Source organism: Mus caroli, unplaced genomic scaffold (assembly GCF_978045245.1).
Source record: "Mus caroli unplaced genomic scaffold, Mus_caroli_1 scaffold_12, whole genome shotgun sequence".
Classification (NCBI taxonomy): Eukaryota; Metazoa; Chordata; class Mammalia; order Rodentia; family Muridae; genus Mus; species Mus caroli.
Window position 1 is genome coordinate 120,913,721 of NW_028227267.1, and position 25,638 is coordinate 120,939,358.

Here is a 25,638-nt window from a genome sequence, read left to right on the forward strand (position 1 = left end):
TCAGATAATGGAGATCTTTAGCCTCAACTACTCAGCTACCAGAAGATTCTATCTAGTAATTTTGTTCATTTGATGCTAATTTTCAGGCATATTGTATTTGTTCTTCTTCAACCACTGACTGAGGCTTTGCTTTTGTGTCTCATTTATGTATGTGCGTACATATGTATGTATGTATGTGTTTCAGTTAGCTTGGCTTCAATCCTCAGAAATGTCCTCAGGGTCTCTTTGATGTCCAGCTCTCAGCTAAATTTCCTTGCTATGTGCTTTTTCAGTACGTTGCACTTCTCTATTTTAACACATTTATTTCTTATGAATGATTTTATTGCCTGTTGGATTTCCAGAATATTTGACCATTCTGTTGACTCACAAAGTTTTAGAATTTTATATGTCAATTGATGTGAGGATCAATTAAAAATAGAGGAGGTAGACATCTGACTTGTTAGTATTATTTGGACAAAATATTTCAATAAAATCACTCTTGCAGGATATAGCCAACCTTCTAGTAAGGTGAATATGTGCCTTTAGGGAGATCTACTATCTCTCGGACCTTTAACACTCTTTGAGCTGCTTGAAAATCTGTTGAGGTCCCAAGAATCTGTACCTAAGAAAACTTGCTTGTCCTGTAATCCTTAAATGAAGGATGTCAGCTAATGCTTAGATGAGACACTATCAGGTTTATATATATTCTTCATTGGCATTTTTATTAATTACACATTTCTTTAAATATTAATTATATAAATATTATGTTTGAACATGTAGTAAAACATCGAACTGGCGGGGAAGATAAGCAAGATTCCCTCAGTCAGATAGCTAAAAACTGCTTTAGCTCTCTTTAAAAACAGGTGGTCATCAGAAGATATTCATTCACAACTTACTTTGAAAGATACATGTCAGGACCTCTACGTTTTGAGAGGGTTACATTGATGCTCATTAAACTATCAACGGTCAACAGTAATAACTGTGAAGTACTTATTATAATTCTTATACCATAATCATCTCAAAAATGAGCAGGTTCCCTCCACCTTACCAGAGCTGTAGAAATGTATAATTGTAACATTAAATTGGTTTGAGTTCTCTACCCACTTGGAAGAAATAGTGAAGAGCATTATTAATGATAATTTCTAGTGTGTAACATCCTTATCTTTGTTTCCCTACTTTAGGTACATGTCACTGTGGCAGGTGTAAGTGTGATAATTCAGATGGACATGGACTCATTTACGGTAAATTTTGTGAATGTGATGATAGAGAATGCATAGATGATGAAACAGAAGAAGTATGTGGAGGTAAGTATGCTAAGTGTGGAGCGTAAAAAGCCCCTGTTTTTCACCCATCTTATTGTAGACTTTTCTTTATAAGAAGAGTTATATCAAGGCACTCAGAATATTCTAGAACTGTTTAATAAATGCAAAACTAGATTGTCTCCAGAGGAGGCAAACATTGCTGATGCAATAATCTAGCAGCACAACTCTGAAGTAGTCCTGTCAGGATTCCATCTCTTTTGCTCACCTTAGCTACTCTTATTGGGTGTTTTTAAAATCTCTTAACTGCTTTGATTTTATTCTCATTGCAAATAAAAAGTCTTTAGATAATTCTATGCTGTACTGGGGACATGGAGTATGATGGCCTCCCATAACTGTTGATACTCCCCTGACCTTTACTATGAATTACCATCATTCAGTCATTTTTTCCTCTTGCCTCTTTCCTATTGCCAAGGACATGTAACACATGCTTTATATGCAAACATATATTTATGATATCTTATAATACCTGAAAGAACCACTTTGCAATTGTATCCATTTAATCACTGGGAACAGAGACATACATATTACCAACATGCCCTGGGCCATCCCAATTGTATGGCCTAAACTTCTGTTCTAACTAATCTGTGTATGAACTTCAGTTTGAACCTGTGTTTGTAAAACATATCAGGTAAAAAGGATTACAGCAAGGCCTTCAGAGTATTCTAGAACTATTTAATAAATGCAAAACTAGATTTTAGTTAGAAGTTTAGACACAGCCCCCAGACTGGTGTCTGTCAGACACTCGGACTGTGTTTCTGTCTCTTCACCAATTACACTGCATGCCTTCCTTGGAGTTTTCAGTTCCATGAGAAGCTTGCTTTCTCACCACCCATTCTAGAGATTTCTTTCTACTTAACTATTGCCAAGCGCTTGCCCAGAAAGTCCACTTGCAGCCTTAATTGACATAATGAAATGGCAGTAGAGAACAGTGAGAGTCATTTAGAATGAGTACACTCTCCTTTGCTCTTTCCAAAAGCATTCAAATCTAATTAATATGCTCTGGCATATCCTAGAAAGATCAATGATACTAGGACCTGAAGGAATCAGAGAGCTACAGAAAACCACCACAAACATGTAACAAATTGCCAATTTTGTAATATCACGGTGGCTTCTAGTTAGTCTTGTAGTATTATTCAAGTGTTTTTATTTTTAATTTAATTTTTAATTATTCACTTTATATCCTACTCACTGACCTCCTTCAGTCACCACCTCCTGCAATCCTTCTCCCATCTCCCCTCCCCTTCTTCTCTGAGCAGGTATGGGGGAGGCTTGTATATGCCCCCATTGGCATTTATATGACCGCAGATACCCCTATCAAATAACATTGTAGGAGTGCTGTTGCTTAGAATCCTAGGGCTTTTCATGTGTTGTTCACATGAAAACAATCTCTTCAGAAAGTTATCTTTAGTCTATCATTGATACCACACACAAAATGATTTTTCTCTATCACTTTAAAAAAATCATAGAAACTTATGTCTGTTGCCTGGAATATACATTGCAGTGGTTACATTTTATTTTAATAATATTCTGCTGTCCCAATGTTTTTTTCCTTACCCTTCATTTTAATATTTTCCCTGTCTTCATTAAAGTGTAGCTTTACATTAGTTTTCTTTTCTAATTAACCCCTATCATTTTTTAAGTTGAAAATAGAGTCTTCTCTCATACAATATATCTTGACCCCACTTTCTCCTCCCTCTACTTCTTCTAGCTCCCCATCACCCAAATTTACCCTTCTCTGTTTTCCTTCAGGACTAACCCTTTATATTAACAATTATTTTAAAACAAACCCTTTTGGGGTTTTATAACTTTTTTAGGAACTTGCACATAAAGTATAAATATTTATGAGACTTAATTAATAAAGGGATATCATAATGGTACGATGAAAAATGTACTAGTAATCAATTATAAAGTAGTCACACAGTCACATTTCCATGGCCATCCCAGAATTATGGCCCTGGAAGAGAGGATTGGAAGAATAAATATCTTAGTCAGAGTCTCACAAATTATAAAATTTTATGATTAGAAAGTCTAGAATAAAAAATAAATAGGACATTCATCTGTGTTTGTATGGAATAACTATAAAGAAGAGAGCTTGAAGAAAGTTAACTTAAAGGTAAATACTATTTTGGACAAAGACAGCTAGACATTCAGAACGGAGATGTAGTGATGGCAGTTTGTCAAAGGTGGCATGCTGGGTTGTATAAGTAAAAATGAAAAGTACTATGGCAAAGTGGGCATTTTGGCTCAAGGTGAGGGGCATCATTGACTCCCATTTGTGTTCTCTGGACACTAGAGTTGCAGTTTGGTTATAAGGCCAAGAGTGCACTGCATTTAACTGGTTTAACTCAGAACTTTCCACATTAGAACACAGCAGCTTGTGGGACACAGAGGAATGAGAAGATGAAACATTTCCTCTGGTTGAGACTACTCAGCCATTAATGAAGCATGTCTAAATACGAACTGCTGTTTTTTCAGTAATTGATTTCAAAGAAAACAGTATTAGTTACTGTTTCAAGAAACATCCACACAGTAAGGCTTATAGACATCCAAGTAATGCATGTACTTCAAATGGTAGAGTAATGGACTTTCATAGTCGTTATTGTAATTTCTTTGCAAATACTGTCATCTTGATCACTTTCTTTATAGGCCAAGGCAAAGGACACATTGGCTGCCTTATTTGTATAATTATATAGATGTAAGCTCAACTCTGATGTTTTGGGAGAAAAACAAAAAGTCCCACAAGTTGATTAAGTTTAGCAACGATCTGGGAACCCTTTGTTATTTCCGAATGGTTGTGAAAAGGTAGAAAGGTAAGGCTGCTTTGAAAAGTTGCTTTTTTCCTCACTGTATAAAATTCTTTTGGGTAAAGGCCATGGGAAGTGTTACTGTGGAAACTGTTACTGCGAGGCTGGTTGGCATGGAGATAAATGCGAGTTCCAGTGTGACATCACCCCCTGGGAAAGCAAGCGAAGATGCACATCTCCAGATGGCAAAGTCTGTAGCAACAGAGGTGTGTCACTCATTCACGTTACTACATGACCCGGTGGTAAACAATAATCATTATTACTAAGATCTATCTTCTCAATGCATTTCCTTTAGGGTGGGACAAAGTCATCATCCATCATCTTTTATTTTAGTGGAAATCCATATGGACACTGGCAATCTTTTATTTCCTGCTCTTTACTGAGTAGATAAGGGAAAATAAATTATGTTATTATTCTTTAAGCTTCCCTGAACAAATAGAGCATGGGGGCTGTGATTTCTTTGGCATCTTTCCAAAACTGCTACTACAGCACAGCTAAAAAGGCGATTCCTGGAGATGCTGTGCTAAAAACATCTCTTGACTAACAGAACCATGGGTAGCATGAGTATTGGATTGTCCGCAGGGCAGTTAGACAAACCCTCCTGTCTTAATCACTGAAATAGAAGGTTGAATTCTGAAGTACCAAATTGGCCTAAATGACCTTAACTTCTGAACACAATTCTAAAATACATTGAACAAAATAGATAACAGAAACCAGGCATGAAATGGCCCTATGAATTGTAGAATGACTTTAAAGAGATATTTTAAATGCTTATCAAATATAATTTAAAGTTACCAACTACTGATATAAAATCAAATTTAGAAATCATTTCATCAGTATATTTTGTGTGCCCATGCATACACGTGTACGGGCATACATTTATCATGGCATACCTGTGAATGTCAGAGAACTGCTTGTTACAGTCCACCATGTGGACCCTGAGGATCAGACTCAGGTGTCAGGCTTGATGGATTTACTCACTAAACCATCTCATCAGCACAGTTTAAGTGTTTTTCTCATGTTTCTTGGGTTATTCTTTTGTTTTTGTTTATTATTTAGAATACCTGATATTTTCCTTTTCTGTGAAGGTTGGTCAAAGAGACCCAGCTTACTTAGCTGGTGATATAAATGAGTGAAGTTTTTGCTTTCTTTAAAGCAATTAAAATAGAAAGCTGGGTAAGCTTTGTTTTTTCATTTCTATAAATGTGCAAGTCATTTTAATAGACTATTCTCATAGAGAAACCCCTGATAAAGTGTCTTAAATGTTGATAAATATAGAATAAGAAAGACAAAGCCCTGGGCTTACCACACCCTCCAAAATAATAACTGCAAGGGAAACCCCTCTGTTCATGTGGACTACTTCCTACTACATACCACACTAACTTACTTTGTGTTCATAAGCACTTCTCTTCCACCTAGATCTTTTGTATTCAATTGGCTACAGTGTCAGAATTTCTAGTACATCTAGCCACATCCTCAAAGCTTCTAAATTCTGCATGTGTCACTACCAGTTACAATCTAACATCCAAAATAATTTCAATTCACTGTTATGGTCTCATGCCCAAATCCTGGCAATATTTCTCTGCATACTCAACCCTGGTCATGCTTATTATTAATCCCCTATGATACTTCTTGTTCTATGTCTTTGCCTGTGTTGTAGTTAGGTATATTTAAACTTTAGGTCTTGATGCCTAAGAATTGACTGCATGCTTGTGGGTGCACTTTTGCCTTCTACATGCATAAATACGGAAAACTTGCTTCAGCTCTTTTAACCTTTTGGGTATTCTTAGATTGTTTTGGTCCCTATCTGAATTTCAAATTTTCATCTAGTTAAGTATATTTCATTTAGTAATTGTGTTTCAGATAATTTGAATAAAAAATGAACTTGTTCATATCCTATAGCTTTATTTTGAACATTTATATTTTTAGTAGAATTGCTATTTATTTTTATTTAAAGAAACAAGGAAGAAATGTCTTTATTTTAGTTCCCAAATAATTTGCCTTTACCTACCATAAAGACTGACCACCTATTTAAAGAAAATATTACTTTCCAACACAAACTTCCCACTGAGGATGTCAGACTTTTCAGTTTTGTCTCCAACATCTTCTCTGATCCAGCCTCATCTCAAGTAATAAAATTTACTTAGTCCCTTCATAGTTTCTTCACAGGCACTTATGGACCCCACCATCCTGATCATCCTATTCAGTTTCCTTAGATTATACCTCTAAAGTTCGCTAAGACTTGGCCCTTCCTTGATGCATCCATATTGTCTACTCTGGATGCTCCATCCAGAGTGCACTTCTCCAGTTCTTAAGATACATACATCTTACATCACAAGATGTTGGTGATAGCAATTTTTGAGTTTATTAGACATTTTGTTACCTTTGTCTTCACTTTTTGGTCAAATTGTTCCTAAATTTATAGCAGACAAATATTACATATTGTTTTAATACTATCTTTGAGAAAAATTAATGCAATGTTAGTTGCATATCTAACAATCTCACATAATTATATATACTTTTTATTTGTTAAGAAATCTCTTTCATCAACTTCAGATGATGTTTCTTCTTAGAATATTTTTTATTTTAAAATGCATAATTCAAAAATGTAAAAGAATCAGTATTTTAAATAATAAATATACAAGATGCTTTCTTTTATACTTGTCTTGTCTGGACGCTCATAATATTCCTTTTTTTCCATCTAGGAACATGTGTATGTGGTGAATGTTCTTGCCATGATGTTGATCCAACTGGGGACTGGGGAGACATTCATGGGGACACGTGTGAGTGTGATGAAAGGGACTGCAGAGCTGTTTATGATCGATACTCTGATGATTTCTGTTCAGGTAAGGCAGATCTCCTGATTCTTATCTTTATATAAAAGATTCACTTTCTTGTTGTGCAGGATCATTCTGATTGTCACATACATGGAGGCCTATGTCCCTAGGCCTTCTATATTCTGCAGTGCTCCTCTCAGTAATGTGGGCAACCTCAAGAGACTTCAGACATTCTGCAAAGGCTCAAGATGAAACCACCTACACTCTTTAAATTAGCCTGATCCCTTGCCAAGGAGATCCATTAGCTCCAAATATCTGTTCCACTCAGCTCTAAGACTGCAGAACTAGTGCACCTGCTGGCTGTCAGCAAGGGACTGAAAGAGAAATATATGCCAAAAGCTAGGGCGATACAGTTATTGAAGAATGATATATTCATAAACTGGTAGACATTTTCTCAAAACCACTCTATAATACAATCTAGAATTGAATATTTGTTAATGGACTCAAACATTTTATATTTTAAATATTTATGGAGCAGATATTATATGCCAACTTATGGGCTGTGTCTGGGTTAATGAGTCCAGTAGTGAAGGAAGCAAACATGACCTGGGACTGCACAGAGATCACAATATGTAGACCAAGAAGAAAATATCTGGGGATTAGAGAGATGATTCAGTGGGTAAACAGCATTTAAGCATATAAACATGAGGCCCTAAGTTTGGGTCCCAGAACCCACATAAAAGCTTAATATCATTGTATGCATGCCTGTAATTACAGTAAAAAAGCATACACAGGATGATGGGTTTGCTGCTCACCACCTAGGTTGAAAGACCTCATCTCAAGGAAAAAGGCAGGGACCTATACAAAAGAATACCTGACATCATCTTCTGGGTACCATGCATACAAGTAAAGGAATGCACATTCACACACAAATGTGCACACTCCTCGAGAGTGAAGTTACAGATTCAAAATCATTTTGCTTAATTAACCAGAAGACAGAAGTATTTATGTGCATGTGCCTTTTCAGCTTGATTGGTTGGTTGGTACTTGCAGGTAGACAGAAAGCTCCCTTGGTCTCTGTAAGTTTGCCAGCAAAAGGAGATAAAAGAGTTGCCCTATATAATCATGATTGTGTAACTTCAAAGCCTGGGGAGAGCCTGCTTTCAGAATTTTCTCCTGCAAGATACCTTTCTAAAAGACCTCAAACCTTAGAACACATTTTAGTCATAGTAGTTTAGAGAATGTGAGTGTTCTCCTGGATAATTAGTATTACTACATCAATTATTTTTTAAAAGCTAACAATTATTGAGTGCTTTTTACATGCTAAGGAACACAAAGGCTGTGGGGACCTGACTTGTTTAGTATTCTAATTAGGGAGATGTAGCTATTCAAGGAGGTGGGTATCCATGACAGGATGCTGCTGGATCACAGAGGTGGGATTCTCTCTTAAGAGCAGGCTTTCATTTAATGAAATATAAAAAAGGACTACCAGACAGGAAGAAGAGAGGACTGCAATAGTTACTTAAAACAAGAGGGAAATAAGCAGAATATAGGAGAGAGGAAGTAGACTACTGAGGGAGTACTGGCTTGCTGTAGAACCATGTTCTACGGGAAGTGGAGAGCTTATGATGCATATAGGCAGAAGACTGCCAACATCATTACATTTATATCCCGATTCTCTGAGTAAATACTGGTGCCATTTACAATGGTTGTTTATAGAAGCAAAATTTCAAGTTTATTTTGGGACATTGTGAGCATACAAGACTGATAGTCAAAGTTGGTACCTTTTGAAGCCCATTGAATGTGAGAATTTAAGGTTGCAAATACCTTTAAGTTTTTAATGCTTTCTAGAGGCAAATATGAATTATGAGAAAACAAGGTAAGTGGTCTCAGAGAGAGAGAGAGGGAGAGAGAGAGGGAGAGAGAGAACAGAAAGTAAGCTTTTGACATGTTGATATGAGGTTTAGTTTTTGGGTTTTTTTTCATGAGTTCTCTGTCCCTCGTTAGATTCATATCATCTTCATCTGATATCTCTATGGGCTTGATCATTCATGTTTTCTGCATCTTAGTGATTATTCAGGGTCCTGTGAGTTGCTCTGTCCCACTGTCAGGAGATGGATCTGTAGATGAACATGAGAAATGATACCACAGTGAACCCTTTAGGCTTCTATCAATTCAGGTCCTACAGCATGATTCTCAGGTTTAGAGCTACTATTGTAAACTAAACAAGTGCAGTTCCACCAAGAATTTATCTTTTCTTGAGTTAACCTCTTCAGTCTTGTTTTCTTTCTCTTCCCATTTTCTACCTGACCTGTAGATTCCAGGAAAAGCTGGTTGAGTAGTTATAACTACCTAATTGGTAGGATTGGAAGGGGGAGAGAGAATGATTTATCTCTCATATGTGGCCTCATGCTGTGAGTACAGACAGAGGTCGGAAGAAGTGATGGTGGTCAGCTGTGATGTGTGCAATAAAACATTAGTGTGTAATTGTGATTTTTGTTTCTTTGGCTGTAGTGGTTTGAACATGGCCAATGTGGTTCCCAGACTTAGAAGGAATTTAAAAAGAAGAAACTCACATGAATGTAGATCTTCAGTTGTTCAGACTACTGCAGAGTGCTACAATTACATCTTATTCCATTTGATTTTTACACCAACTCATAAAAGGAAATAATTTCATGGAATTAAGCACTTTGACAGTATTTGCCTTGCCATTATCATCTAAACATTCATGAAGCTCAAGCACTGATGATGTGCTTCAGTCTGCAAGAGATACAAATGCAGTTGTTCAATTATACTTATTTTAGTGAGTGAGAACTGATTTATGGATGCCCAAATTCTTAGTTTTTTTCTTTTTTCTTTTTTTAACTTCCAGATGATATAGGGCATCAAATGTTGGAGGATTTTGGAATCCAGACTATGCCTGTTGAGGTCTATATAATATGCTGAGAGCCAATAGACTTTGCAGATTTACTAATTACCTCTTTCACCCATTATGTAGAAAGGGTGGGATACATTTGATTATTGAGGATGTTAATATCTTTGTGTGATGGCACAGAAAGAAGCCAGCATCAATATTCTCCAGTGACTTTTGCAGGGCAAGAATCTAATAAGGTTTGGATAAAATATAATTTATATTTAGTTGTCATCTTTGTTCTTCTAATAATATTGGTCTTATTTAAGTCTAATAGAAACATAAGTGCATTAGCTTAAGTCTTTGCTTTTAATTGACATTCTCATTTTGTTCATTTCCTCCAAATCTGCCCATCTGTTCACTGTATCAACAGTACACTCAAGTGTAAACTGTATCAACAGTACACTCAAATGTAAACTGTATCAACAATACACTCAAGTGTAAACTGTATGAACAGTAAACTCAAGTGTAAACTGTATCAACAGTATACTCAAGTGTAAACTGTATCAACAGTACACTCAAGTGTATAAATCTTATACTTAGTAATTCACAGGTACAGAGGTACAGATGTATTGGAATGTGATACCTGCCTCTAAATTAATAGTTCCATCCACTTCTTTCATTTCTAGGTGATATTATTAGCATAGTATAAAACTATATTTATTTTTTTCAAAATCATCCTACACCCCACACACATACAGATAGAGGAACACATTCAATACAAAATACTGTATGACCATATCTGAACATAATTGAACTAAAAAGGGTACAACTGAAAATCCAAAATTGTAGGTGTGTGTGTCTGTGTGTTTGTGTGTAAAAGTGTCCTTGGAGACCAGAATAGTATATTGTATCCTGTGGAGCTGGAGTTACAGGCAATTATGAAATCCCCAACATGGGTGCTAGGAACTGAACTCAGGCCTTCTGGAAGAGCAGCAATTGCTCTGAACCACTGAACAACTACCTGCCTTTCTATTTTCCAAATTTCAGAATTAGAACAGTATACTCCAGGATGACCTTAACCTTTATTCTTCTTGTCCAATATACCAAAATGATGAGAGCATGAGGTGGGCTGCACTAACTTGGAAAATCAAAGGTATGATAAAACTATATTACATGCGGAACTTTCTAATGATATATTACTAAAGCATTAAGAAAAACTTGGAAGAAAAATTACTAAATATAGCCATCCTGCCTTATCTTGAATGGAAAAAAATCAATATATAAATAGATTTTTAAAAATGACAAGTTATAGACATGAGCTCCAGGGGGGTACTGGTTAGTTCATATTTTTGTTCCACCTATAGGGTTGCAGATCCCTTTAGCTCCTTAGGTACTTTCTCTAGCTCCTCCATTGGGGGCCCTGTGATCCATCCAATAGCTGACTATGAGCATCCACTTCTGTGTTTGCTAGGCCCCGGCATAGTCTCACAAGAGACAGCTATATCTGGGTCCTTTCAGCAAAATCTTGCTAGTGTATGCAATGGTGTCAGCGTTTGGAAGCTGATTATGGGATGGATCTCTGGATATGGCAGTCTCTAGATGGTCCATCCTTTCGTCACAGCTCCAAACTTTGTAACTCCTTCCATGGGTGTTTTGTTCCCAATTCTAAGAAGGGGCAAAGTGTCCACACTTTGGTCTTCATACTTCTTGAGTTTCATGCCAAGAACTGGGAGTGGGTGGGTGGGGGAGTGGGTAGGGGAGCATGTGGGGGACTTTTAGGATAGCATTGGAAATGTAAATGAAATAAATATCCAATTAAAAAAAGATGCAAAGCTCCTTTAAAAAATGACAAGTCATATAAATAATCAACTAAGTATAACTTATTTCCTGAAGTTTTCCCTGTTGATGGTCTTTGTGTCCATTTTAAGTAGCTACTTGTAGCCTTAAAATTTACATCAATGTGCATTTTTTGGTCATTTTAAAAGAAGGGATATTTTCTCCAGGATAAAAGAACTGTTTGAAATGTACTTAACTAAATTTATCTTAGACTGATACTTTTTAGAGTTTAGCCATTGTAACTCAAGGGAGCACAATCCATAAATGAAATATGGGTTTGGGTATCACACTCATCCTAAAGTAGCCTGTGATGCCTTCCTACACTACACTAATACATTGCTAGTCATGCTGTGAACCTTCTTGATCATATGTGATAGCCTGGGCAGCAGTCACATTTGCAGTATGTAGATTATACCCAAACCTATCTGTATATGAATATGTGTAGATTCATGAATTTGTATTGTGTGTACATGTATATGTGTGCAGGTAAGTGGGGGGAGGAGTGTGTGTGTGCATGTGCATATGCATGCACATATGTGCAGAATATTTCTTATTTGAATATGTTTGATGTTGAGATCAGGGATAAATAGCATTCTAAGTCTTTCATCTCAATTTTGTTGATATGTCTATGCAGTTTAAAGAACACTTGTTAGAAGAAATTATACTAGCTCTGAAAGGTTTAAAATATACATGGATTTGACAAACCAGTCTGGACACATTACATTAAGATCAGTTTGGTGAGAATCCCCTTTGCTTCTCAACACTTGAAAAATTATATTCTAATGAGGCTTAGAAAAGAACAGTGGCTCATCTAAGTAAAGTAAAAACACTTATTTTTATTTATCTTAAACATTTCTCCCTCATTTCCTGTTTTAGAAAGATCTAATAGCATATTTAAGTGTGTTAGACAGACTAACAGGTTCTCATGTCAAACAGGTCTTTCTCCCTAAATTCTGTTTTATCAAAAATCAAGCCTTTTTATCTTCCTGATTTTATTTTTGCTCAGTGATCACTTTCTTTTGAGCTGGGATTTTAGTTTGGAATTGAGGAACTAGTAACTTCAGAAGAGACCACAGTGTTATTTTGCAGTTTCCTGTCTCCTCTTTAAGACTCAGTGCCTGCTTCAGAAATCATATCAATCCCTTACACTTCCAGTGCTTTTCTGACTCAGCCACTTCCTGGCAATCTGTTGTCAATACTTTACACCTCTAAACGAGTTTCTGACTAAATGGATTAAAGTTCTTTTGTAGGAAATGCACAGTTTTATTTAAAATGGAATTACTAACATTCTGAAATTTATTTTGACATCATAGAGTAGACTTCTTGAAATCAAGATGTAAGAAGAGTTTTCACTACTGAGAAAAAAATTATGATTAAAAATTCTAACAGTCTTGAATAAATGTTTAAATTAGTTAATGGCATTTTAAAAATCTATTTATTTATTTTGAGATATACTCTTAATCCATATGCAGATATGGCTCATATAACTCAGACAGACATCAATCTAGAAGCAGTCATTTTGCCTCAGCCTTTGGAGTGCTGGGATTACAGACTGAAGTCATTCAACACACTCTAACATTGCTGATTTTAATTCTACTTTTCAGCATTGTGGATTAGAAACTTTCTTGTGACTCTTGTATTGTCTCATTGTTATATTTGACTTAGGAAATATTGCTTCCTCCACATTAAAAAAAATATGCTGTGTTGTCATTTCTCCAGCTGTTGTGTGCTCACATCTTGTGTGACTTATGAACCACCCTCCGCTTTTAGTGTCTCTCTGTTTAAAAGTTTTGGGCTGATATTGAATGCATTTGGAAAAATTGAAAAAGGAAACATACACATACCCAGGTGATTCAGGAGTAAGAGCAGTCTTCTTGAGACAGACAGTATTCTCCTACCTTGGTATATCCTGTTCAACAGAAATATCTTTGATTTCTGAGCCAGTCACATGCATTTCACTGTCTCTTAACTCATACTGATCAACGAACTATTGATTATAGAGGCTTTTCAATAGCAAAAAGCTATGGTTGAGGCACAAAACTGAAGCAGAAATTAAAAGCAATTAAGGCTCATCCCATAGTTGACAAAAGTGAAAAAATGTGTTCCCTAGCTTTTCTGAGAGTTAGCATGGCTGGAGGTGAAATCAAAATTCACACGAGTCATCCCCAAGCACGCCCTATTACAAGTGCACAAGAAACTATGGTTCAGATCACAGGCTGTACCCTCCTCTGCCCTGTGAAGGACACAGATGTAACAATGGCATAGAAAGATAGCTCTACTATAGCTGGAAAGGCTTAGAGGATTGAAAACATGAATAAAATGACTCAGAAACAGAAAGTGAATATGAGTGCTTAAAACAGAATTCTGAAAGTTGATTTCCTCTAGGCCAGGAGCATGTGCAACTTTAATATTAGACACCATTAGGTGCCAACACCAGGACTCTGGGAAATGGTGCTTGCAACATTAGTTTCATTCCTGGGACCAACATTAAGAAGGAAAAAAAACAGCCGGGCGTGGTGGCGCACGCCTTTAATCCCAGCACTCGGGAGGCAGAGGCAGGCGGATTTCTGAGTTCAAGGCCAGCCTGGTCTACAAAGTGAGTGCCAGGACAGCCAGGGCTACACAGAGAAACCCTGTCTCGAAAAAGCCAAAAAAAAAAAAAAAAAGAAGGAATAAAACAGACTCCTTGCAAGTTGACCTCTGACCCTCATGTGTGCAATGTGGTATACACATCCACCCACTCCCACATACACAATAAATAAATATAATTTAAAATATGAAATAGTAGCCTTAAGCCCACCAAAATTAATTTCTTTTGATGGTGAGTGACAAGATTCTAACTCTAAAAATCTCTTCTTAAAAACTATGACTGTTTTTTATGCACAGCCCCTCCCTAATCTGGCAGACAGGGTCTTTTTGTAGCCTTGGTTGATCTGTAACTCAATATGAAGACCAAGCTGAATTCAGAGACATGCTATTCTCTAACTCTGCCTCCCAGTGCTGGGATTAAAGATGTGTGTCATCATATCTGTATCTTTGATAATGTTTCCATGCAAATGAGCTTCAGATAAGAAATAACCGTTACAAAATTTAAGTTTGTGTTCTGACTTCAGCTTGACAATGGTATCTCTCTGCAGTCCTTGGTTTCTCTCTGTCCCTGTCTCCCCATTTTTTTTTCTTCTCTCTGGTAGAATAGGATATTTTGACATGGAGTGCTGCCCTGACTGAATTTTTGAATCCCCGTGAGTCACAACAGCTGGAGGCACTCTTTTGGGTAAAGGAGGGATTTTATGACATTCTCATCTGCTAGATGTTTTGCTCAGATATTTACAGTTTTAAAAGACTTAAGAATAAATAAGACTTTCCTTCCTTCAATCTAACCATTCCCTCAGTTTCACTGTTGAGTATGTTGTCAACTAAGCTGCTCCAAAAGCACATGTCCTTGTACTGTGTCCTAACGGATCTAACAGTTCCTGAACTGAATCTCTTGCCTGCTTCTTAGTATATTAAAACCACTTCCTTGTATAAAACAGTGGAGTGAATTGTACTTTAAATGTTAAAAGGTTTTTTGTCTCAAAAATAGTTATTTATACATACATTTCTGATGTAGAATTACTTGAAGTTTGTCCTTATTTTCAGGAAGGCTGAAAAGGATGGTGTTCTAGTTTCATTCTGTTAACTGTGACAAATACCATGATCAAAGAAATTTAGGGGTGAGAAGGTTTTGTCTCACTTACTTCAGGTCACAGCTGAGCCATCTTGCTAGTAACTCAAGTAGGAACTTGGAAGAGAATCATGGACGAAGGCTTCTTGCTAGCAACCCTAATAGGCCCACAATCAGCCATCTTTCTTATACAGCTAAGGACTAGTGCCCAGGGAATAGTGTTGCCCACAGTAGAGCAACACTACTTTTGTGCTGTTTTTCATAATAGTCAGGGTTTAGAAAAAAGTGGCTATGGCTAGAAGAGTGTATGACAAATATATGTATATGTAGATATGGATGTATATAATTGAATGCAATTCTCCATGAAAGAAATATGGCATTTGCAATAGCTCAGCAGGACCATAAGGACATTATGGTATCTGGAAAAGAACAGTGATACATAATAATTATATGGAGTCTAAAAATTTTAGATTTTTTTTTAGCTTTTTATTAGCTTATCCAAGTTTTATTTTTTGTGTGAATGTTTTGCCTCATGTACATATGTGCATTATTTCCATCCCTGCTACCCTGGTATCCAAGGAGTGCACTGGATCATCTGGGACTAGAATTACAGATAGCTGTGAACTACCATGTGCTTGCTGAAACTCTAACCCATGTCTTCTGGAAGAGCAAAAGTGTTCATTTTTTTTAAATTTTTAATATTTTTTATTACGTATTTTCATCAATTACATTTCCAATGCTATCCCAAAAGTCCCCCATACCCCCCCCAACTTCCCTACCCACCCATTCCCATTCTTTTGGCCCTGGCATTCCCCTGTTTTGGGGCATATAAAGTTTGCAAGTCCAATGGGCCTCTCTTTCCAGTGATGGCCGACTAGGCCATCTTTCGATACATATGCAGCTAGAGACAAGAGCTCTGGGGTACTGGTTAGTTCATCATGTTGTTCCCCCTATAGGGTTGCAGATCCCTTTAACTCCTTGGGTACTTTCTCTAGCTTCTCCATTGGGAGCCCTGTGATCCATCCGATAGCTGACTGTGAGCATCCACTTCTGTGTTTGCTAGGCCCCGGCATAGTCTCACAAGAGACAGCTATATCTGGGTCCTTTCAGCAAAATCGTGCTAGTGTATGCAATGGTGTCAGCGTTTGGAAGCTGATTATGGGATGGATCTCTGGATATGGCAGTCTCTAGATGGTCCATCCTTTCATCACAGCTCCAAACTTTGTCTCTGTAACTCCTTCCATGGGTGTTTTGTTCCCAATTCTAAGAAGGGGCATAGTGTCCACACTTTGGTCTTCATTCTTCTTGAGTTTCATGCATTTAGCAAATTGTATCTTATATCGTGGGTATCCTAAGTTTTGGGCTAATATCCACTTATCAGTGAGTAAATATTGTGTGAGTTCCTTTGTGATTGTGTTACCTCACTCAGGATGATGCCCTCCAGGTCCATTCATTTGCCTAGGAATTTCATAAATTCATTTTTTAAATAGCTGAGTAGTACTCCATTGTGTAAATGTACCACATTTTCTGTATCCATTCCTCTGTTGAGGGGCATCTGGGTTCTTTCCAGCTTCTGGCTATTATAAATAAGTCTGTTATGAACATAGTGGAGGATGTGTCCTTCTTACCGGTTGGGACATCTTCTGCATATATGCCCAGGAGAGGTATTGCTGGATCCTCCGGTAGTACTATGTCCAATTTTCTGAGGAACCACCAGACTGATTTCCAGAGTAGTTGTACAAGCTTGCAATCCCACCAACAATGAAGGAGTGTTCCTCTTTCTCCATATCCTCGCCAGCATCTGCTGTCACCTGAATTTTTGATCTTAGCCATTCTGACTGGTGTGAGGTGGAATCTCAGGGTTGTTTTGATTTGCATTTCCCTGATGATTAAGGATGTTGAACATTTTTTCAGGTGCTTCTCTGCCATTCGGTATTCCTCAGGTGAGAATTCTTTGTTCAGTTCTGAGCCCCATTTTTTAATGGGGTTATTTAATTTTCTGGAGTCCACCTTCTTGAGTTCTTTATATATATTGGATATTAGTCCCTTATCTGATTTAGGATAGGTAAAGATACTTTCCCAATCTGTTGGTGGTTTTTTTGTCTTATTGATGGTGTCTTTTGCCTTGCAGAAGCTTTGCAGTTTCATGAGGTCCCACTTGTCAATTCTCGATCTTACAGCACAAGCCATTGCTGTTCTATTCAAGAATTTTTCCCCTGTGCCCATATCTTCAAGGCTTTTCCCCACTTTCTCCTCTATAAGTTTCAGTGTCTCTGGTTTTATGTGAAGTTCCTTGATCCACTTAGACTTGACCTTAGTACAAGGAGATAGGAATGGATCGATTTGCATTCTTCTACATGTTAACAACCAGTTGTGCCAGCACCATTTGTTGAAAATGCTGTCTTTCTTCCACTGGATGTTTTTAGCTCCCTTGTCGAAGATCAAGTGACCGTAGGTGTGTGGGTTCATTTCTGGGTCTTCAATTCTATTCCATTGGTCTACTTGTCTATCACTATACAAGTACCACGCAGTTTTTATCACAATTGCTCTGTAGTACAGCTTTAGGTCCAGCATGGTGATTCCACCAGAGTTTCTTTTATCCTTGAGAAGAGTTTTTGCTATCCTAGGTTTTTTGTTATTCCAGATGAATTTGGAGATTGCACTTTCTAATTCGTTGAAGAATTGAGTTGGAATTTTGATGGGGATTGCATTGAATCTGTAGATTGCTTTTGGCAAGATAGCCATTTTTTCAATATTGATCCTGCCAACCCATGAGCATGGGAGATCTTTCCATCTTCTGAGATCTTCTATAATTTCTTTCTTCAGAGACTTGAAGTTTTTATTATACAGATCTTTCACTTCCTTAGTTAGAGTCACGCCAAGATATTTTATATTATTTGTGACTATTGAGAAGGGTGTTGTTTCCCTAATTTCTTTTTCAGCCTGTTTATTCTTTGTGTAGAGAAAGGCCATTGATTTGTTTGAGTTAATTTTATATCCAGCTACTTCACCGAAGCTGTTTATCAGGTTTAGGAGTTCTCTGGTGGAATTTTTAGGGTCACTTATATATACTATCATATCATCTGCAAAAAGTGATATTTTGACTTCATCTTTTCCAATTTGTATTCCTTTGATCTCCTTTTGTTGTGGAATTGCTCTGGCTAGGACTTAAAGTACAATGTTGAATAGGTATGGAGAAAGTGGACAGCCTTGTCTAGTCCCTGATTTTAGTGGGATTGCTTCAAGCTTCTCACCATTTACTTTGATGTTGGCTACTGGTTTGCTGTAGATTGCTTTTATCATGTTTAGGTATGGGCCTTGAATTCCTGATCTTTCCAAGACTTTTATCATGAATGGGTGTTGGATCTTGTCAAATGCTTTTTCTGCATCTAACGAGATGATCATGTGGTTTTTGTGTTTGAGTTTGTTTATATACTGGATTACGTTGATGGATTTCCGTATATTGAACCATCCCTGCATCCCTGGGATGAAACCTACTTGGTCAGGATGGATGATTGTTTTGATGTGTTCTTGGATTAGGTTAGCAAGAACTTTATTGAGGATTTTTGCATCAATATTCATAAGGGATATTGGTCTGAAGTTTTCTATCTTTGTTGGGTCTTTTTGTGGTTTAGGTATCAGAGTAATTGTGGCTTCATAGAATGAGTTGGGTAGAGTACCTTCTGTTTCTATTTTGTGGAATAGTTTGTGAAGAACTGGGATTAGATCTTCTTTGAAGATCTTTGAAGCCCATCTGATCCTGGGCTTTTTTTGGTTGGGAAACTATTAATGACTGCTTCTATTTCTTTGGGGGATATACAGCTGTTTAGATCATTAACCTGATCTTGATTCAACTTTTGTACCTGGTATCTGTCTAGAAACTTCTCCATTTCATCCAGGTTCTCCAGTTTTGTTGAGTATAGCCTTTGGTAGAAGGATCTGATGGTGTTTTGGATTTCTTCAGGGTCTGTTGTTATGTCGCCTTTTTCATTTTTGATTTTGTTAATTAGAATGCTTTCCCTGTGCCCTCTAGTGAGTCTGGCTAAGGGTCTATCTATCTTGTTGATTTTCTCAAAGAACCAGCTCCTTGATTGGTTGATTCTTTGAATAGTTCTTCTTGTTTCCACTTGGTTGATTTCACCCCTGAGTTTGATTATTTCCTGCCGTCTACTCCTCTTGGGTGAATTTGCTTCCTTTTGTTCTAGTGCTTTTAGGTGTGTTGTCAAGCTGTTAATGTGTGCTCTCTCTAGTTTCTTTTTGGAGGCACTCAGAGCTATGAGTTTTCCTCTTAGAAATGCTTTCATTGCGTCCCATAAGTTTGGGTATGTTGTGGCTTCATTTTCATTGAACTCTAAAAAGTCCTTAATTTCTTTCTTTATTCCTTCCTTGACCAAGGTATCATTCAGAAGAGTGTTGTTCAGTTTCCACATGAATGTTGGATTTCTATTATTTATTTTGTTATTGAAGATCAGCCTTAGTCCATGGTGATCTGATAGGATGCATGGGATAATTTCAATATTTTTGTATCTGTTAGGCCTGTTTTGTGACCAATTATGTGGTCAATTTTGGAGAAGGTACTATGAGGTGCTGAGAAGAAGGTATATCCTTTCGTTTTAGGACAGAATGTTCTGTAGATATCTGCCAGATCCATTTGATTCATAACTTCTGTTAGTGTCACTGAGTCTCTGTTTAGTTTCTGTTTCCATGATCTGTCCATTGGTGAATGTGGTGTGTTGAAGTCTCCCACTATTATTGTATGAGGTGCAATGTGTGCTTTGAGATTTACTAAAGTTTCTTTAATGAATGTGGCTGCCTTTGTATTTGGAGCATAGATATTCAGAATTGATAGTTCCTCTTGGAGGATTTTACCTTTGATGAGTATGAAGTGCCCCTTCCTGTCTTTTTTGATGACTTTGGGTTGGAAGTCAATCTTATCAGATATTAGAATGGCTACTCCAGCTTGTTTCTTCATACCATTTGCTTGGAAAATTGTTTTCCAGCCTTTCATTCTGAGGTAGTGTCTATCTTTTTCTCTGAGATGAGTTTCCTGTAAGCAGCAAAATGTTGGGTCTTGTTTGTGTAGCCAGTTTGTTAGTCTGTGTCTTTTTATTGGGGAGTTGAGTCCATTGATATTAAGAGATATGAAGGAAAAGTAATTGTTGTTTCCTGTTATTTTTGTTGTTAAAGTTGGCTTTCTGTTCTTGTGGCTGTCTTCTTTTAGGTTTGTTGAGGGATTACCTTCTTCTTTTTTCTAAGGTGTGGTTTCCGTCCTTGTATTGGTTTTTTTCTGTTATTATCCTTTGGAGGGCTGGATTCGTGGAGAGATAATGTGTGAATTTGGTTTTGTCATGGAATACTTTGGTTTCTCCATCTATGTTAATTGAGAGTTTGGCTGGGTATAGTAGCCTGGGCTGGAATTTGTTTTCTTTTAGTGTCTGTATAACATCTGTCCAGGATCTTCTGGCTTTCATAGTCTCTGGTGAAAAATCTGGTGTAATTCTGATAGGCTTGCCTTTATATGTTACTTGGCCTTTTTCTCTTACTGCTTTTAGTATTCTATCTTTATTTAGAGCATTTGTTGTTCTGATTATTATGTGTCGGGAGGTATTTCTTTTCTGGTCCAGTCTATTTGGAGTTCTGTAGGCTTCTTGTATGTTCATGGGCATCTCTTTCTTTAGATTTGGGAAGTTTTCTTCTATAATTTTGTTGAAGATGTTTGCTGGTCCTTTGAGTTGAAAATCTTCATTCTCATCCACTCCTATTATCCGTAGGTTTGGTCTTCTCATTATGTCCTGGATTTCCTGGATGTTTTGAGTTAGGATCTTTTTGCATTTTCCATTTTCTTTGATTGTTGTGCCGATGTTCTCTATGGAATCTTCTGCACCTGAGATTCTCTCTTCCATCTCTTGTATTCTGTTGCTGATGCTCGTATCTATGGTTCCAGATTTCTTTCCTAGGGTTTCTATCTCCAGAGTTGCCTCACTTTGGGTTTTTCTTTATTGTGTCTACTTCCCTTTTTAGGTCTTGGATGGTTTTATTCAATTCTTTCACCTGTTTGGTTGTGTTTTCCTGCAATTCTTTAAGGGATTTTTGTGCTTCCTCTTTAATGTCTTCTACTTGTTTAGCAGTGTTCTCCTGTATTTCTTTAAGTGAGTTATTAAAGTCCTTCTTGGTGTCCTTTACCATCATCATGAGATATGCTTTTAAATCCAGGTCTAGCTTTTCAGGTGTGTTGGGGTGCCCTGGACTGGGCGAAATGGGAGTGCTGGGTTCTGATGATGGTGAGTGGTCTTGGTTTCTGTTAGTAAGATTTTTACGTTTACCTTTCGCCATCTGGTAATCTCTGGAGTTGTTATAGTTGTCTCTGTTTCGAGATTGTTCTGGTGATTCTGATTACCGTCTCTCAGCAGACCTGGGAGACAGGCTATCTCCTCTGAGTTTCAGTGGCTAGAGCACTCTCTGCTGACAAGCTCTTCTCTTACAGGGAAGGTGCACAGATATCTGGTGTTTGGACCTCCTCCTGGCTGAAGAAGAAGGCCCAAAACAGGAACTTTACCAGTTCCTGTGTTGCTTTGGCAGGTCACAGAAGCTGTCAGCTTCTGTGGTGCACACTCTCACCTGTGCAGACTAATTTCCTAAGTTCGGTGGAGTTCCGGAACCAAGATGGCACTCCCTTCTCCTGAGGCAGATGGCTCCCGTGCAGGCGGGACCACAAAAGTGTTCTTAACTGCTGACACATCTTTGCAGCCCCCAAACATTCTTTTTTTTAATTTTTTTATTGTTTTTTATTTATGTATTTGCATTTCAAATGTTATCCCCCTTCCTAGTTTCCCCTCTGAAAACCTCCTATCCCACTTTTATGAGGGTGCTCCCCCCCCTGACCCCACTCACTGCCCTAGCATTCTCCTATGCTGGGGCATCAAGCCTTCACAGGACCAAGGGCCTTCCCTTCCACTGCTGCCAGTTAAGGCCATCCTCTGCTACATATGCATGGGTCCCTCCATGAGTATTCTTCGGTTGGTGATTTAGTCCCTGGAAACTCTGAGGGGTCTGGTTGGTTGTTATTGTTGCTCTTCCTATGGGATTGCAAACCCTTTCAGCTCCTTCAGTCCTTCCCCTAACTCCTCCATTGGGGTCCTCGTGCCCAGTCCGGAGAGCTGGCTGCAAGCATCTGCATCTGTATTGTTCAGGCTCTAGCAGAGCCTCTCAGGAGACATCCATATCAGGCTCCTGTCAGCATGCACTTCTTGGCATCAGCAATAGTGACTGGGTTTGTTGGCTGCATGTGGGATGGATCCCCAGGTGGGGCAGTCTCTGGATGGCCTTTCTTTCAGTCTCTGTTTCACTCATTGTCCGTGTATTTCCTTTAGACAGGAGCAATTTCCAGCAAAACAAAATAAAAATCTGGATGTGGTGATACATGAATGTCATCTTGAGACTTTGGAGATTAGAGTCAAGATGATTGGGAGTTGACAGCCTCATTTCATTTATATAAAGAGTTTGAGGCCAGCCTGACTTTGTACCCCTCCTTACCTACCAAAGGAAAAAATGGTGAACAAAAAGTTCCAACTGGTTCCAGAAAAAGTTTGCTTAAATATATTGGGATAACTTTAAGTGGGGAAATGAGACTTATATTCCCAAACTTTCTTAAAAATAGGGTAGAAGAATGGATCCCAAATACTGAGGGTAGGAATTGCTGATCAAAGCAAACAAACTTTCAAAATTACAGGCGAATAAGTCCAGCAGCCATAACATTCAGCATGGTGAATATAATTACTGGGATTTGTATGCTTTAGATTTGTAAGGTGTTTAGATTTGTGCGTTAAATGTTGGTAACCCAAACAGGCACCTGTGTGGGGTGAGAGACCTGCTCATTTGCTTGATTGTAACAGTCAGTTCACCATGTATGTCTGAAGAACAGTCTCACTCCTGTAAATTTTCAATATATACATTTTTATAAATTAAAAAAAATTAAATTGTAATATAGATACATCATTCAGTCCCTTCCCTCTGATGCTTTCAACCACTTCCTCCTTATGTGTGCATTATTTTTTAAATTTTTTATATTATATTTTAATAAAGCATGGGGATATGGGGAAGTCTCTCTACTTCTAGATTTTATTGCTTTGTTGTCAGTTTGTGGCTCCTTATTTCTTTTAACTATATATAAACCAGTTGACTGATTCATTAGAAAGAAAAACCTCCTTTAAAAAATCGGTTGTTTTCTATTTCTTATAGTTCTCCTTCACATGAAGTAATTGCCAAATCCATCAAATACTCCACTTACTTCCCAGCAGACCAATACAATCACATTTATCTAGAATTTGAGAGAGTTAAATTAAAAACCTTATTAAACCATACTTGTTGCTTTTATTTGTCCTTTTTGATCCATTAATGTATGTTGGTTGTTTAAATTTTTGAGGAAAAGGATGGTTCTCTGCCTTAATGGTTAATGCTGTATAAATTAAGATGCTGACTTAAAAAAGTGAGTCACTTTTAGAATAAAAGCTATAAACTATGGTTATATAATGTTCATGTAATCGCCCCTCCTCTTTTCTGTGTAGGTCACGGGCAGTGTAACTGTGGAAGATGTGACTGCAGAGCAGGCTGGTATGGGAAGAAATGTGAGCACCCAAGGAATTGCCCATTGTCAGCTGAGGAGAGTGCCAAGAAGTGCCAGGGTAGTTCTGATCTTCCTTGCTCTGGAAGGGGTGAGTAAAGCCACTTGTCTTATCATGGCTTTCTAATAGTATGCATCAAATGTCCCCCACCCCACCCCCCACTGGTGCCTGAGGTCTCTAAAAAAAGAAAAATTGTTGCTTTTTCAGAATAGGTAAACTACAGTCTGATCAGGGAAAAATACCAAAGAAAATCTGTCTCTCTGTCTCCTTTTTCTCTCTTCATGTGGACACACACACACACACACACCATTTTCTCTACTTCAGCTTGTTCAATTCCAGTTTAGCTTCATCCAGTTCAATACATTAAAAACAACAAAAGCACAGTTAAGATGTTTGCTTAAAGCTTTCTGAACTTCAGAATCTAATTGTCCACTGACATTTATGGAATCCAATACCTTTGTTTATTGGGTATTGTTCACTTGGAAAAGCATTGTATAAACATGCATGAATAAGCTGCTTCTATGGAAGACATTTAGCTTAGGGTGTGTTATTGCTCTCTCAGATCAAGAAAAACTTCAGGATAAGGAAAAACTCATCTGTAAGAACATTCTTTTTGATCTATCAAAGTAGGAATATGAATTCATACCTCACTTGAGAATAGCAACATCAATCTGACACATGTTTTTAGAACTGTTTGTAGACTCTATTAAAAATGTTGTTTAGAACAGAACAAGGAAAATTCTTTGAATTTTAGATTAAAAATGTGATTTTCTGCTGTGTTGTTTGGTTAATATGCTTTATTTATTAAGATTTAATTCATATAAGTCAAAGTTTAACATTTTAGTGTTTAAACCCTGGTGTTTTAGATATAATTACAGAATGATGTAGCTGTGAATACTAATTCTACATATATTATGAGTAAGCTAGTGGAGTATGGGTCAGAAAATTTTAATGTCAGAGATATTTCTGAATATCCTGCCTTCTACCAATAACCCAGACAGGAGATTCTGCTCCATCCAGTATAAAATACACTCAGGTGGTACTAAATTACCCTGTCAAGCTTCTGGGCTTTCAAGGGTTGAAATTGTCCTAACCCTCAGACAACTTTTACTCATTTTACACATTTACACATCCACATTGACAGTCTTTAGCCAGGTACTGTCATGACATCACTATCTTCTCTAGTGAAAATTTCAACATTGTGCTCTGTGATAGGAGTGAACGATGGAAGCTAGCACATGGAGTGTTCCTGTTATTTATTCTAAGTGTTTATATTTTATCCCTTTATATATTTTATCCATATATATTATATGCCCCTTTATATATAATATAAATTATATATAATATATCCCTTTATAATAATAGAGATGATTCCAAAGCAAAAAACCTCAAGATAAATAAAGAGTAGCTTCATATCAAAATAGATTTTTTTCTGAGAACCCTTTTCCAGGTGTTTTCACTTTAGCCATTTAAGATTTTACTATTGTTATAAAGTCCCAAACAAGCGACAGGGTTGTGTCTGTGTTTTGAGGACTTAAAGAATTGTTTAAATCTAAGACATACACATTATATAAGGTCATCTAAATATAAAATTGTATTAATAGTAGAAATAAATAGACCATGAATGAACAAATGTCAAATTATAATTGTTTTCTTCAATTATATTTTCTTCAATTATATATTCAATTATATTTATTTCTAATAAAATAAAACTTTTAAAATTATTTTTCACACCTCAAGATTCTCTTTAAATGTATACATGTGCTGGTGTTTTTTTTTAT

The 25,638-nt window shown here is 37.2% G+C and overlaps 1 protein-coding gene across 1 annotated transcript in view; it reads left to right on the top strand.

Moving 5' to 3' along the window:
• The window catches only part of Itgbl1 (integrin subunit beta like 1), a 261,464-nt gene that overhangs the window by 129,420 nt on the left and 106,406 nt on the right, over window positions 1-25,638 (top strand). The window contains exons 4-7 of the mRNA XM_021181852.3: window positions 1,161-1,283; window positions 4,171-4,311; window positions 6,811-6,951; window positions 23,801-23,947. Coding sequence (XP_021037511.1) covers window positions 1,161-1,283; window positions 4,171-4,311; window positions 6,811-6,951; window positions 23,801-23,947 — 552 coding nt within the window. The remainder of the gene's footprint in view (window positions 1-1,160; window positions 1,284-4,170; window positions 4,312-6,810; window positions 6,952-23,800; window positions 23,948-25,638) is intronic.